The sequence below is a fragment of the Octopus bimaculoides genome, chromosome 29 (genome assembly GCF_046866305.1).
Source record: "Octopus bimaculoides isolate indiv1 chromosome 29, ASM4686630v1, whole genome shotgun sequence".
Lineage (NCBI taxonomy): Eukaryota > Metazoa > Mollusca > Cephalopoda > Octopoda > Octopodidae > Octopus > Octopus bimaculoides.
Genome location: NC_142956.1, coordinates 7466453 through 7480193, shown reverse-complemented (window position 1 = coordinate 7480193; position 13741 = coordinate 7466453). Strand labels below are relative to the sequence as shown.

Genomic DNA, 13741 nt, shown 5'->3' with positions numbered 1-13741 from the left:
TTGTCATACACACAAACGCGTGACATCACACTTTTGTGTGCACATCTTAATGTAAATGCATTCTCATCACATCTCCCTTCTTTACAATCATTGCAAGGGGTATCATTCCAGTCAACATACACACAAAGTCCAAGCCCTGGCAATATCTGGAACCCAAATTATCAACTTTGAATAAACTCAGTTATATATTCATTATCATACTGATAAAAGAAACTTTCTTCAAAGTCCATGAATATAATTTTTTAAATTTAACTGTCCATAAATGAATTTACCTTCCTTTTCTTTTTCCTTTTGGAAAGAATAATGAAATATGTTTTCTACCAATTAACGCAGTTCACCTTGTTTAACTTGAAATTCAACATTTAACACAGTTCGTGAATTTCTCTTGTTAAATTTAGAGAAAATATCTTCATGAACTTTGAAGAAAGTTGTGTCATTAGAATGATTATGAATAACTGAGTTTATTTGAGGTTGATAATTTGGGTTCCAAATACAGCCAGGACTTGGACTTTGTGTGTCTATCGACCTCAATAATATCTCCTGCAATGTTTGTAACTACACTGTCTACACTGAGGGTATTCTTTTGTTCTGCCTTGAGGTTCACACTTTCTTCTTGGACCCCTACTGACATTCATGGCATTGATTTCTTTAGGTATGGTTGATTGTTCATCATTAAGAACTTTTCAATTGTTGTGCACTGATTTCTTTAGCTCTACACATCTGTGCAGTTTTTTCCAAATCAAGATCGTGTTCTCTCAATAACCGCATTCACAGGCTATCACTAAGAATTCCACAGACAATTCTGTCAAGTAAAGTAGTACACTTCACATTCTGTGATTTGGATGCGATTCCGCTAGCTGTAAGATGCAGTTCAAACCTTTGTGTCCACCGATTCCAGTTCTCAGCTACATTGCCTTCTCAGCACAGTTGGGCTTCTTATCTGATTCATTCGGGTGATTATTCAATCCTACTTCTGACACCAGATAAATTATGACATACTTTGGAGAAAAGTGACTCCCACCTGGACAGATGGAATTATCAATATCAAGTGAAATTAGTGGTATGTTGAATGAAGTACTGTTCCAGGTTGTGGAGGAAAACCGCTCAAGTATACCGGGAAGAAAAACCTGTGAGAAAATGAAGTTGGTAGAGCGAGTTCACAACATACAGAAAGGGAATACAGACATACGGGAAGAATATCCAGAGCTTTTCCAAGGACTTGGATGCATGCTGGGAGACACCATATAGAATTAGTGGACAAAATCACACCCATGGTACACCCACCGAGGTAAGTGCCTGCTGCTTTGATGGACAAGGTGCAAGCAGAACTTGATTGAATGACCTAGCTGGAGTTGTCGTCAAAGTGACTCAATCCATAGACTGGATTAATAGCATGGTAACAGTAGTGAAACCAAATATGATTAGGATCTGTATAGGATCTCAATCGTGCAATAGTTGTTTGCCAGGCCTGTAGGTAACTTGAAGATCATACTTCTGTACCCACAGCAACATTCTCTGCAACCTCTGAGAGAAGCTCTACACAAGGGTTTCTGAAATATCATTTCAAGGGGCTTGCAATTAGTTTCTACTTGAATTGTTTTCCAGTAGATGTACGAATGAAACTTCTCACATCTATGGAGGATACCTAGCATCTCTTTCTCAACCTGCACATACTTCTTTTACGCATTTGTCAGTGACCCCAAAGCAAATGCTACAGGCTTGTCAGCTTGTGTCAATACTGATAACGTTACTGGCTTTGTAACATCAAAGTACTGTGGCACCAGAGTCTCTGTCACTCTTTGTTTCAAATTCTTGAAACATGTTTGCTGCCTTCCTTCCCAGTGCCATGCAATGTCCTTTGGCAACAACTCCCATAGAACTACAGTTTCACTGGAGAGATTTGGCATGTACTTTCCCAGATACTGTATCTTACCAAGGAATCTCATCAGATCTGTTTCTATGACACAACACAGGGCACAGCCATTACCATGTGTTTGTTTACATTGTGACGTCACACTTTTGTGTGCTCATCTTAACGTAAAAGTCAGTCTCATCACAAGGTCTAGCTGTAGAAACGAAGCCAAAAGCAGACTGACTCTCTGGCTTACCAGTTCCAGTCAAACTGTCTAAGATATGCCAGCATGGAAAGCGGGCACTAAATGATGATATATATATATATATATATATATATATATATATATATATATATATGTGTGTATGTATGTAGTAGAACATACAAACCAAGCCAAAATCACACTAACAATCTTCCTTTGTTGTATCCACTCTCTAGTGTTCTAACATTCAACATTCTAATGACATGTCCACAAGAAATCATGGATACCTGTCGTGTATAAGAAATGTGACAGAGAGCTGTTTCAGTGAACATTCTTCATAGAATGTACTAGATGTATTTACTATGTCACCCTAACCCTAACCAGTATTACAAACGTATTCATCTATCATGTCACACAGAACTCTCTTCTACCCTCTATCTCTGTCATTGGTCACCTCTCCTTCATACTGTGATGGCAGTGTTTACAAGACCAATATCCAAGATGGATTACCTTCTTTACAGTTGAGTGGCCATGCTTTTGAAGGTGAAAAGAGATGGAATATCGTTAGTTACATAATACAACTAATGCTATCAGGAGAAACTGAATTATTTAATACTAAAAGAAGAGAAGTGGATGGGAGTGAAAAAAAATAGCAAACAATGTCTCCCTGTTTCTCTATTTATATCCCTTTCTCTCACTTACACATACACACATCCTCCTCATTATCATTTTACATTCGTTTGTTATGCTGACATGGGTTAGGTGGTTTGGCAGGAGCTGAGCAACTGCAGAGCTGGGCAACTGCAGAGCTGCTCAGGCACCAATTGCCAGCTTTGGTATGGCTTCTACCTCCTAATGTCAACCACACACACACACATTCACAAACAATTTTAAAAACTTACCTCATCTAAAATGTGAATGTGTTCCATCTCAGAATGAAACATCTGTTTCTTTACACCAAGGTGCAAACAATTATTGCCATCATTGTCGACAGCATGTATGTTTGCTCCATGTGTAATCAATTTATGGATTATTCCGAGGTGGGCCCCGGAGACGGCTTCCAGTAATGGTGTCATTTTCTTATGGTTTTCAATATCCAGTTTAACTGAATTCTTTATGGAAGTAAAAATAGAAATTGAAAATGTACATGAAAATTAAGGTGGATATCAATGTCTCATTGCTGTCTTCTACTAGGTACTCGACCAGCCTGATCATGTACATTTGATGTTTGTTAGTGTATGGTCCCTCCATAACTTGCTACGGATATGTGTTAGGGACATGATAAATCTATTAAGATGTCATAAACAGACTGTTTCAGCCTAATCTATATTTATCTCTCATTGTAGTACGTTTCAGCGGAGTAGAACAAGAGTGAACATATAATTAGCAGATCAAAACTGGTAAAGAAGAATTATGATGTTGCTATATTAATAAGGGGTTCATAAAACAGGTGAGTTGGTTAGCGTCCACGTCCTTAACATTCCTGTATATACACACACACATATACATGAATGTTAAAGAATTGAGATACACACAAACACACACACACACACACACACACACACACACACACACACACACATATATATATATATATATATGTTAAATATATATTTTTTTAACCAAAAACTTTGGTAAAAAATATAGTATCTGTTAACAATCTTAGCAAAAAACTCATTATATATCTATATATATATCTATATATATATAATGTATTGTAACACCAATTATTATGACGATACTGTTTACACTATAACCTTGTAGCAACAATAAAGCATATTACGGAGCAGGGTAACAACAACAATCTTAGCAAAAAAAACTATATATATATATATATATATATATATAGAGAGAGAGAGAGAGAGAGAGAGAGAGAGAGAGAGAGAGAGAGAGAGAGAGAGAGAGAGAAAGAGAGAGAGAGAGAGAGAGAAAGAGAGAGAGAGAGAGAGAGAGAGAGAGAGAGAGCGAGGGGTGGCCCCACTGCATGACACCTTGGGCTAGTGTCTTGTACTACAGTCTCGGGCTGACCAAAGCCTTGGAGTGGATTTGGTAGACAGAAACTGAAAGAAGCCCATCGTATATGTATATGTGTGTGTGTGTGTGTTTATCCCCGCAACATCGCTTGACAATCAACGCTGGTGTGTTTACATCCCTGTAACTTAGCGGTTCGGCAAACAGGATCGACAGAAATATTAGGCTTACAAAGAATAAGTCCTGGAGGCAATTCCATGTTGTGGCGAGAGTCACAACAACCCATGCGAGAACAGACTTGACTGAACGACTATGAATAGTAAGGGTCTGACTGAGAGACCAGAGAGGGTAGGTGTTAATTGCAGGAAGTGGTAGGGTGTTGTTTTCGTAGTTTGTTGGTTCGTGCATGGATTGTTGTTGTTACCCTGCTCCGTAATATGCTTTATTGTTGCTACAAGGTTATAGTGTAAACAGTATCGTCATAATAATCGGTGATACAATACATTATATATAGATATATATATATATATATATATATATAAGAAAAGAAGGGTAAAAATACTGCTTGCTAAAAATCAAAGCAACAACTTCAAAAAACAACCAATCTTATGATAAATATTTATCGTAAGATTCGTGGGTTTTTTTTAAGCTGTTGCTTTGATTTTTAGCAAGTAGTATTTTTACCCTTCTTTTCTTCAATTATTGAAAATTGTACCTGTGTAGGTAGAAGTCTTGCTAGTCACCTCATTACTGTTTATAGCAGTAATAAATACTTCACATATTTACATTTTAATAAAAGAAAAGAAAAGGTAGAAAATGCTAAAATGATTTTATAAAAAACATTTCAGTACCGGTTTCAGTCATTGAGACTTTTTCAACTGTAAATATAGAAAACAATTAAATTTTGGAAAAATTAAAAGAAAAGTTTTTTTAAAAGAATATTTGCATAGTATTCAAATACAAGGGGCATTTTCCTTGTTTCTGCCTGTCTCTGTCTCTCTTGTTTACTCTAGTGAGTTCGAGGTCGTTGTGAATTCTGGCAGGTAAAAAGAAGGAGAAGGGGATGGAGGGGGAGGAGAAGAATGCGGGAGAGCCATAGTAGTAGTAGGATGTTAAATGGTCAAGTGCCCTGGAAGTGACTTGTTCTGGATGGTAGTAGTGATTGAATTGTTGAGACATCTCTTTTGAATGTATTGTTTATAAAAATTTGCATAGGTGTTATTCTAAACAGCAATAGTGGTAAAGTTAGGAAGGAGGTAGCGGAGAGGAAGAAGACAAAGAAGGAGAAAGAGAAGGGAGAATAAGAAAGGAATCATCATCCTCATCATCGTTTAACGTCCGCTTTCCATGCTAGCAGGGGTTGGACGATTTGACTGAGGACTGGTGAACCAGATGGCTACACCAGCCTCCAATCTGATTTGGCAGAGTTTCTACAGCTAAACGCCCTTCCTAACGCCAACCACTCCGAGAGTGTAGTGAGTGCTTTTATACGCCACCGGCACGAAAGCCAGTCAGGTGGTACTGGCAACAACCACGCTTGAAATGTTGTATTTTACGTGTCACCTGCACAGGAGCCAGTCCGGCGGTACTGGCAACGATCTCGCTCGAATGTCTTTTCACGTGCCACCGGCACAAGTGCCAGGAAGTTAACGTTGGTAACGATCACACTCAAATGGTGCTATTTCCGTGCCACCGGCACGGAAGCCAGACAGCTGGTGCTCTATCAACGATCACGCTCGGACGGTGCTCTTAGCGCTCCACTGCTACAGGTGCCATCACGATTTCGCTTTCTCCAACAGGTCTTCGCAAGACGAGTTTAGTGTTCAATGAAAGAGACTTTGGCATGGGTGCCAGTCTACAAATTTAGTTCGATTTTGATTTCACTTGCCTCAACAGGTCTTCGCAAGCGGAGTTTAGTGTCCAACGGAGGAAAGCTACGCATAAGTGGGCTGGCTACATCCCTGGCAGAGGCCTTGGATTTTGGTCTCACTTGCCTTGCCGGGTCTTCTCACGCACAGTATATTTCCAAAGGTCTCGGTCACAAGTCATTGCCTCAGTGAGGCCTAATGTTCGGAGATCATGCTTCACCACCTCATCCCAGGTCTCCCTCTTCCACGGGTTCCCTCAACCGCTAGGGTGTGGCACTTTTTTACACAGCTATCCTCATCCATGACCATACCAGCACAATCGTGCAGCTACACTTTCAGCGCACCCACCCCAACTACTAACCTGTTCACCCAGATATCGGAAGCTATCAACTACGTCTAGTTTTTCTCCCTGGAATGTGGCAGAAGTTGTTTTCTGCACATTTTCAGTGTTCATTGCTCCTGAACATCTGCTACATACAAAAACTAACTTCTTAATTAACCTTCCTTTGATATTGCTGCACCTCTTATGTGCCCATAGATTGCACTTGGTACATCTTATAGAGTTTCTACCTACACCTTTTCTACAGATAGAGCACGGCCATCTACCTGAAGGGGTTTGTGTTTTGTCTATTTTCCTACTTATTAGGACTTTGGTTTTAGCTAGGTTAACTCTAAGGCCCTTCGATTCAAGTCCTTCCTTCCACACCTGAAACTTCTCCTCTAATTCTGATAGTGACTCAGCAATTAGTGCAAGGTCATCAGCATAGAGGAGCTCCCAAGGGCATCCTGTCTTGAATTCCTCTGATATCGCCTGGAGGACTATGATAAATAGGAGGAGACTGAGAGCAGAAACTTGGTGGACCCCTACCTCTACTCGGAATTCTTCACTGTACTCATTGCCAACCCTTGCCTTACTGACAGCATCTCTGTACATGGCTCACACAGCTCTCACTATCCATTTTCTTATCCCTAGTTTCCTCATTGAGCACCATATGAGGGATTGGGAGACCCTGTCGAAGGCTTTCTCCATGTCAACGAAAGCCAGGTACAGAGGTTTATCCTTGGCTAGGCATTTCTCCTGCAACTGTCTTACCAGAAATATAGCATCAGTGGTGGTTTTCCTGTCACAAACCCAAACTGCATCTCATCTAAACTGACTCTCTTCCTAATTACTTGAGCTATGACCCGCTCCGTGACTTTCATTACGTGATCCAACAACTTGATACCTCTGTAATTATTTGTATCTAAAGCATCACCTTTACCTTTGTAGCCGTTGACTATGGTGCTGCTAGACCAGTCATTGGGTATGACTCCTTCGAGTATCACCTGGTTAACAATACGGGTGGCTAGGCTATAGCTGACACTGTCAGATATTTTGAGAACCTCTGCAGTGATTCCTGATGGGCCAGGGCCTTTCCCTGTCTTCATAATCTTAATTGCCTTATCTACCATGGTATTGTCAATTCGGATAGCTGGTCCCTCTGTTGGGTCAACATTTGGCAGACGCTCTTTCTCCCATTCATTCTCTTTATTGAGCAATCTTTCGCAGTGGCGTCTCCAAACCTCTTTCTTTTGCAGTCTCATTTAGTGCAAGCGTACCATCATCCATGCGAACACATTTCTCTCCCACGACATCATGATTCTCTCTCATACACTGTCTTGCAACACGAAAAACCTCAAGCGTTTGGTCCTCATGGCGCAGAACATTGGCAATTTTTTTTCTTCTCTGCTTCCTCTCTGGCTAAGTAAACCTGTCTCCTAGCTGCCCTTCTAGCAGTCTAATACAACCACATTGTTCCACCACCATGTTACTTTGGGTCGAGAGGGGACTTTACACCATCCACAGTCTGGTCAGTGGCTCTCAGCAGGTTGTCCCGTAGAAACCCCCAGTTGTCTTCCACGTTGTATGATGCTATATCCCCTTTTATTTCGTCAAATGCTTCGAGTAATATGTCTATAAATCTCTGTCCATTTGCAGGATCTTTAAGCTTCCAAACCCTTCTCCTCCAAGCCGGTCTACTTCTGGGCATCCATTATGCCTTGATCCGAAGTCGCTAACTACTAATCTGTGTTGAGGGTTACATTCTTCGCCAAGGATGTTAAATGGTCAAGTGACCTAAAAGTGGCTCGTTGTGGATTATAGCAGTGATTGGGACCGTTTCTTATTGAATTCTTTGGAATCTGTTAAGTATCATTTTTAATATTTGCGTGTGTTCGTGTTATTCTAAGGCCGTGGTAGATATGTCGTTTGTTGTAGATGTGTTCAAAAGGGTCTGTATTTTGTAATAAAGAGAGTCTCTTTACTAATTCTTTGGCTACTGGTTGTATCGTCCCTGCATTGGTAGAGGGGGAAAATTCTGAAGCTTGGATTTTAGTTGTTGGTGCAAATGTTGATGTGGCACATAGAAAGCACCCATTACATGTGTCGTCGGTGTTAGGAAGGGCATCCAGGTGTAGAAACCTTGCCGGATCAGATTGGAGCCTGGTACACCCTTCTGGCTTACCAGTCCTCAGTCAAACTGTCCAACCCATGTCAGCATGGAAAGCGGACATTAAACAATGATGATGATGTGTATATATATTTATATACATGCATATAAACTGTATTATGTAATTCTCATAGACTTTCTAATATATATATATATATATATATATATATATATATGTATCAGCATCGTCATTTAGTGTCTGCTATCTTGCTGGCCTGGGTTAGATGACACTGGCAATGACCACAACTGTGATTGAAGTTTGCTGCTTATATGGCACTGCCAATGACCATGGTTCTCGGGTGCCATTTAGATGGCACACTCGATGACCATGGCTACAATGCATGGCACCAGCAACGACCATAATTCGCAGGTGTCATTTACATGGTACCATCAAAGATCATGCCTATAATTCATGGGTACCATCAAAGATCGCGCCTATAACACGTGTCATTTACATAACACCGGCGCAGTCACAACTGCGATTTCACTTAGCTTGATGAGTCTTCTTACACACAGCATATCGCCAGAGGTCTCAGTCACATGTCACCACCTCCATGAAGCCCAAAGTTTGAAGATACTGCTTCACCACCTCGCCCCATGTTTCCCTGTGTCTACGTCTTCCACAGTTAGAGTGTGGCACTTCTTTACACATCTGTTCCCATCCATATGTATCACAGGACCATACCAGCACAGTTGCCTCTCTTGCACACTACATATGATACCTCTCGTGCCCAACTTTTCTCTCAAGACGCTTAGACCTTTGACATACATGCACACTGACATTGCACATCCAGCAAAGCATACTAGCTTTATTCCTTTCAAGCCTATGCATGTCCTCAGCAGTCACAGCCCATGTTTTGCTGCCATGGTGCATAGCTGTCCACACACAGGCATCATACAGTCTGCCTTTCAGTGAGGAGAGGCCCTTTGTTACCAACGGAGGTAGGTGCTCTCTCAACTTTGCCCAGTTTGTTCTTATTCTCACAGCTACACTCTTGCAGCATCCACCTCCAGTACTACTAACTTGTAACCTAGATAACAGCAGTTATCAACTGCCTCTAGCTTACCCCACTGGCATTTGATGGAGACTATTTACTGTACATTGTACTTCTGCACCTTCCACACACAAAAACTATTTTCCAACATTAGCAAACTTCTTCCTTTCTGCTTCACTCATGACTAAGTATACCTGCTTCCTAGCTGCCTGATATAACTCTTTGCTGCCACCACCCTTCCTGCCCTTCCAAGCCCATTTGTTTGTTCTAATGGCCTTGTAAACTACCCTTTTCCACCACCACCACTACCATTTCACCTTAGGCATGGCTGGGATATTGCACCAGCCACAAATTTGGCCCAAGGCTCTCACCAAGTTGTCCCATTGGAACTTCCGCTTACTCGCTATGTTACAAGACTTTAAATCCTCCTTCTCATTATATACTTCATTTAGGACATCACTAAATCTCTGATTAATTGAAGGATCCTTCAGCTTCCATACACTTCTTTTCCAAACTGGTTTACTTCTTGTAATCCTTCAAGCCAGTAGCTTAAACTCCCCAATGAGTAACCTATGTTGCGGGATACATTCTTCTCCACTGAAGGCCTTTGCATTTATGAGCAGCCACGAATCCTGCTTTCTGGTGAGAATGTAGTCAGTCTGGCTAGCATGTTCCCCAGATTTATAGGTTATCAAGTGACTGGCTAGCTTTTGGAATCAAGTATTGCGGTCATTAGGTCATTTCCATCTCAGAACTCCAGTAGTCTTGCACCCTCCTCATTTCAGGAACCAATTCTGTCCCTCCATGTAACGCATCGAAGATACCTGGGTGCTGCCCAACATATCCATTGAAATCACCTGCCACGAAGATAAGGTCACAGTCATTTATCTTTGAAGTGGCCAGCAGAAGAGTGTCATAGAAGTAGCCCTTCAGTTCATTTGGCATTCCTTGTGTGTGTGTGTGGGGGGGGGGGGCATAGGACGACATGGTTGTTGCTGTGCTTACATTGACAGTGCTGTGTCTACATTGGCTGCGGCTTTCAGCACCTGAAAAGGTTGTTATTAGCATTTGCCAGCCAGCATGTCATTAACAGTTGTCCTTGCATTTAATCCTGCATCATTCATGTAACACTCGCTAACACCACTGGACATGGGTGTTGTGCAGGCATTAGTATAGAAGGGTTAGTATGGATACCTGTAAATAGGAGTTAATCAGGTATTGTCACCACCAACAGTGGAAGGTGCTGCATCCTGGCATTCATGCAAAGCAATGTTAATAGAAATACAGGTAAATAAGTTAGGTAGACAAATACAGTAAGGGTAGTTAATCTGTGGAGTTAGGTAGGGAGAGAGGACAAGGGAAGTTGATTCATTATGTATTGATGGTAATGGATTAACGAAGCAATAGGGACTGAGTACAGCATGCCCTCATTTAGCTTTGTTTCTGAGGACAAGGACCCTTAACTTATCTCTGCTGCATAATCTCAGTCTGCAATATGTCTGGCAAGAATAACTGTGTGTGTGTGTGTGTGTGTATATATATATATATATATATATATATATATATATATATATATACACACCCACATTTATACATATGTACAGAGGGAAGAAAGCAGCCAAGAAGCCAAATAAATTATTGGACACAAGATAAAATGCCGACACCAACAATATACACATATAACACACACACACACAGCATGACAGACAGACCTTAAAAGGTGATGATGATCATTATTAACATTTGACGGATATTTGTCCTCATTTTATTTGTTGTTAACACAATATTTCAGCCGATATATCCTCCAGCCTTCATCAGGTGTCTTGGGGAAACTTCGAATAGGGTTCTCATTCCTAAAATATTTTTCGAAGTTATCATCATCATTATTATTATTATAGTTATTATTATTCAGGTCACTGCCTGGAATCGAATTCGGAATCTTGGGGTTAGTAGCCCACGCTCTTAACCACTACATCATATACTTGTGGGCATATGGCGTAGTGGTTGATGTTGATATATATAATCTGATATATATGGGTTGAATTCATAATGACCTTGTTTTGTCTGACCATTAAAGATAGTACTGTCAGCAGTGGTGGTCAGTTGGACTGTCACCACCACTACTACTATGATCATCGTCACCACCACCATAATTATTCTTCATAGGCCCAAGACCTGCCATTTAAAGGTTGCTGCAGTGCAGTTGATTAAATCTTCCCCCAGAATTTCACTGGTATTTTGATGATATTAATATTGAATATTAGAGAGAGAGGATATAATATGTATTTAACTAACCTGGGACAGCATCAAAGTCACCACATCATAGTGTTGCCTGAAAGTTATACAAAGAGGAAAGGAAAAAAATATTATCATTAGATTAATGAAAACAAATGAAATTAGGTCATTATAACCTAATTACATCAATAATTACATATACACAAATACACATTGTACATGTGTGTATATATGTACATATATATATATATATATATATATATATATATATATATATATATATATATATATATATATGAGTTGAGGAATGGAGTAGATAAAATCTGGGCTACATATGTTTCATAGCAAGTGGAACATCGGAACTGGTAAATATCCAAACGAGGTGTATATCACAGGCTACTCTTCAGACCAAGGGTGTCTTGATTAAATGAAGTTAACGCTGTCAATACGAGGCTCATGTTAACACAGAGAAGATGCGATAAGGAAAGAATCAACAACCTTGCCCCCTAATAAACCCCTTCTGTTCCTGAAAGTTGTTTCTTACACTTTCTATGGATTGGTTGAAGCTCACCTTCCTACACCTCAATCCCTGGATCCTACATTTATACATACATAAGGTGGGGACCCAAAACAACCCAGAATTTTGCAATATTATTTTCTTTGCTTACTTTTACATATTAACACTATTATCACCGTCAAAGTATTCTCCATTTGAAGCAATGCGTCGACCCAGACATGTTTTCCACTATTTGTAGCAGAGCTGGAACTCTTGCCAAGGGATGCTTTTTCAAGCCTCCATCATATTTTTCCTTGCCTCTGCCACATCTGCAAATTCTGTAGCACCAGCTTTTGTCACTATTGATGACCTTTGATAAAAGATAGGGATTGACTTCCAGCTTGTTCTTTCAGTTCACCAAATGCATTCAACCATGACTGCTTTTGATCTTCTGTGAGCAAGTGAGGCATAAATTTTGCTGCAACACTTTTCATTTGCAATTCCTTGCTCAAGATTCCTTGACAGGAGTTCCAGGACTCACCAATCATATCAACAAGTTCGTCAATTGTTCGGTGACAGTCTTCCAAAATCAGTTCATGAATTTTCATGATGTTTTCATTTATTTGGGAGCTCCATGGCTGCCCTGAATGAGGTTCGTCCTCAATCTGCAAGTGACCATTCGAAAAGCATGGACACCACTCGTGAACTTGTGTTTTGCTCATGGCATCATGGCAGTGTCCTTCCAAGTTGTTTGAAACATGACAACTGTTTCGGCTGCTGTTTTCTCCAGCAGAAAACAGAATCTCATGGAAGCATGCTGTTCCTTCATTTCAGCCATTGCAAAAATCGATGAACAGGGGAGAAGCCCTGCAAAACAAAGATGCACCACATGGTAATAGGACCACACCCAAAGATGCCGGTTGGCAGACTGATGCTTGAGTATCACATCAAGTGGCTTCTAGCAGCAGAAGCCTAAACTTCAATGGCTTTGCCCCACAGAGAACGTTTCCGGTTACTTTTGGGTACCCCCCTCGTATATTCGACATGCTCTCTACATTATAGACCAACGATATATATACACACCTGAGTAAACACAGCAATCTATATATGGTACGATGAACAATTTTTATATAGCCACGACATTTAGGATGGAGAGAAGCGTTAATGTGGATTATAAAGACCTCAGTACATGACTGGTATTGTATTTTATCAGCTTAGCAAAGATGGAAGGACAAGGTGACCTTGGCAGGATTTGAACTCAGAACATAAAGGGTGGTAAATAAATACCACAAGGTATTTTGCCCAACAGTAATCAGACACAAGAACAGGAGAAAAGAGGGGGACAATTTATAAAATGAACCCCTGGATATTACTGGTACAGATTTTGACCCCAGGTTGTTAATAGATACTCTGGGAGGATTTGAACTTGGAACATAAACAGATCAAACAAAACACTGTAAGGGAATGATTCTGCATTTAGCCCAGGGTCAGAGGAAAGAGGAAAATTGAAAGAGAGGGGGTGAGGTGTTTTACATGGAAAGAAAGAAAGAAAAGAGAGGATTTGAACTTGAAACGTTGAGGTAACGAAGGATGAGATGAAATAAAGAATCTAGTCAGGTAACAACAACAACAA

At 40.4% G+C, this 13741-nt stretch overlaps 1 protein-coding gene across 3 annotated transcripts in view; it reads right to left on the bottom strand.

Moving 5' to 3' along the window:
* The window catches only part of LOC149130325 (uncharacterized), a 179790-nt gene that overhangs the window by 153298 nt on the left and 12751 nt on the right, over positions 1 to 13741 (bottom strand). Inside the window, exons 5-6 of one of the 3 annotated variants that reach the window (XM_089345190.1) lie at positions 11673 to 11709; positions 2957 to 3166 (exon numbers count right to left, since the gene is read on the bottom strand). The exons of 1 other annotated variant lie outside the window; for it this stretch is intronic. In XM_089345190.1, coding sequence (XP_089201316.1) covers positions 2957 to 3166; positions 11673 to 11709 — 247 coding nt within the window. The remainder of the gene's footprint in view (positions 1 to 2956; positions 3167 to 11672; positions 11710 to 13741) is intronic. One more of the 3 variants, XM_089345189.1, reaches the window with a different exon arrangement.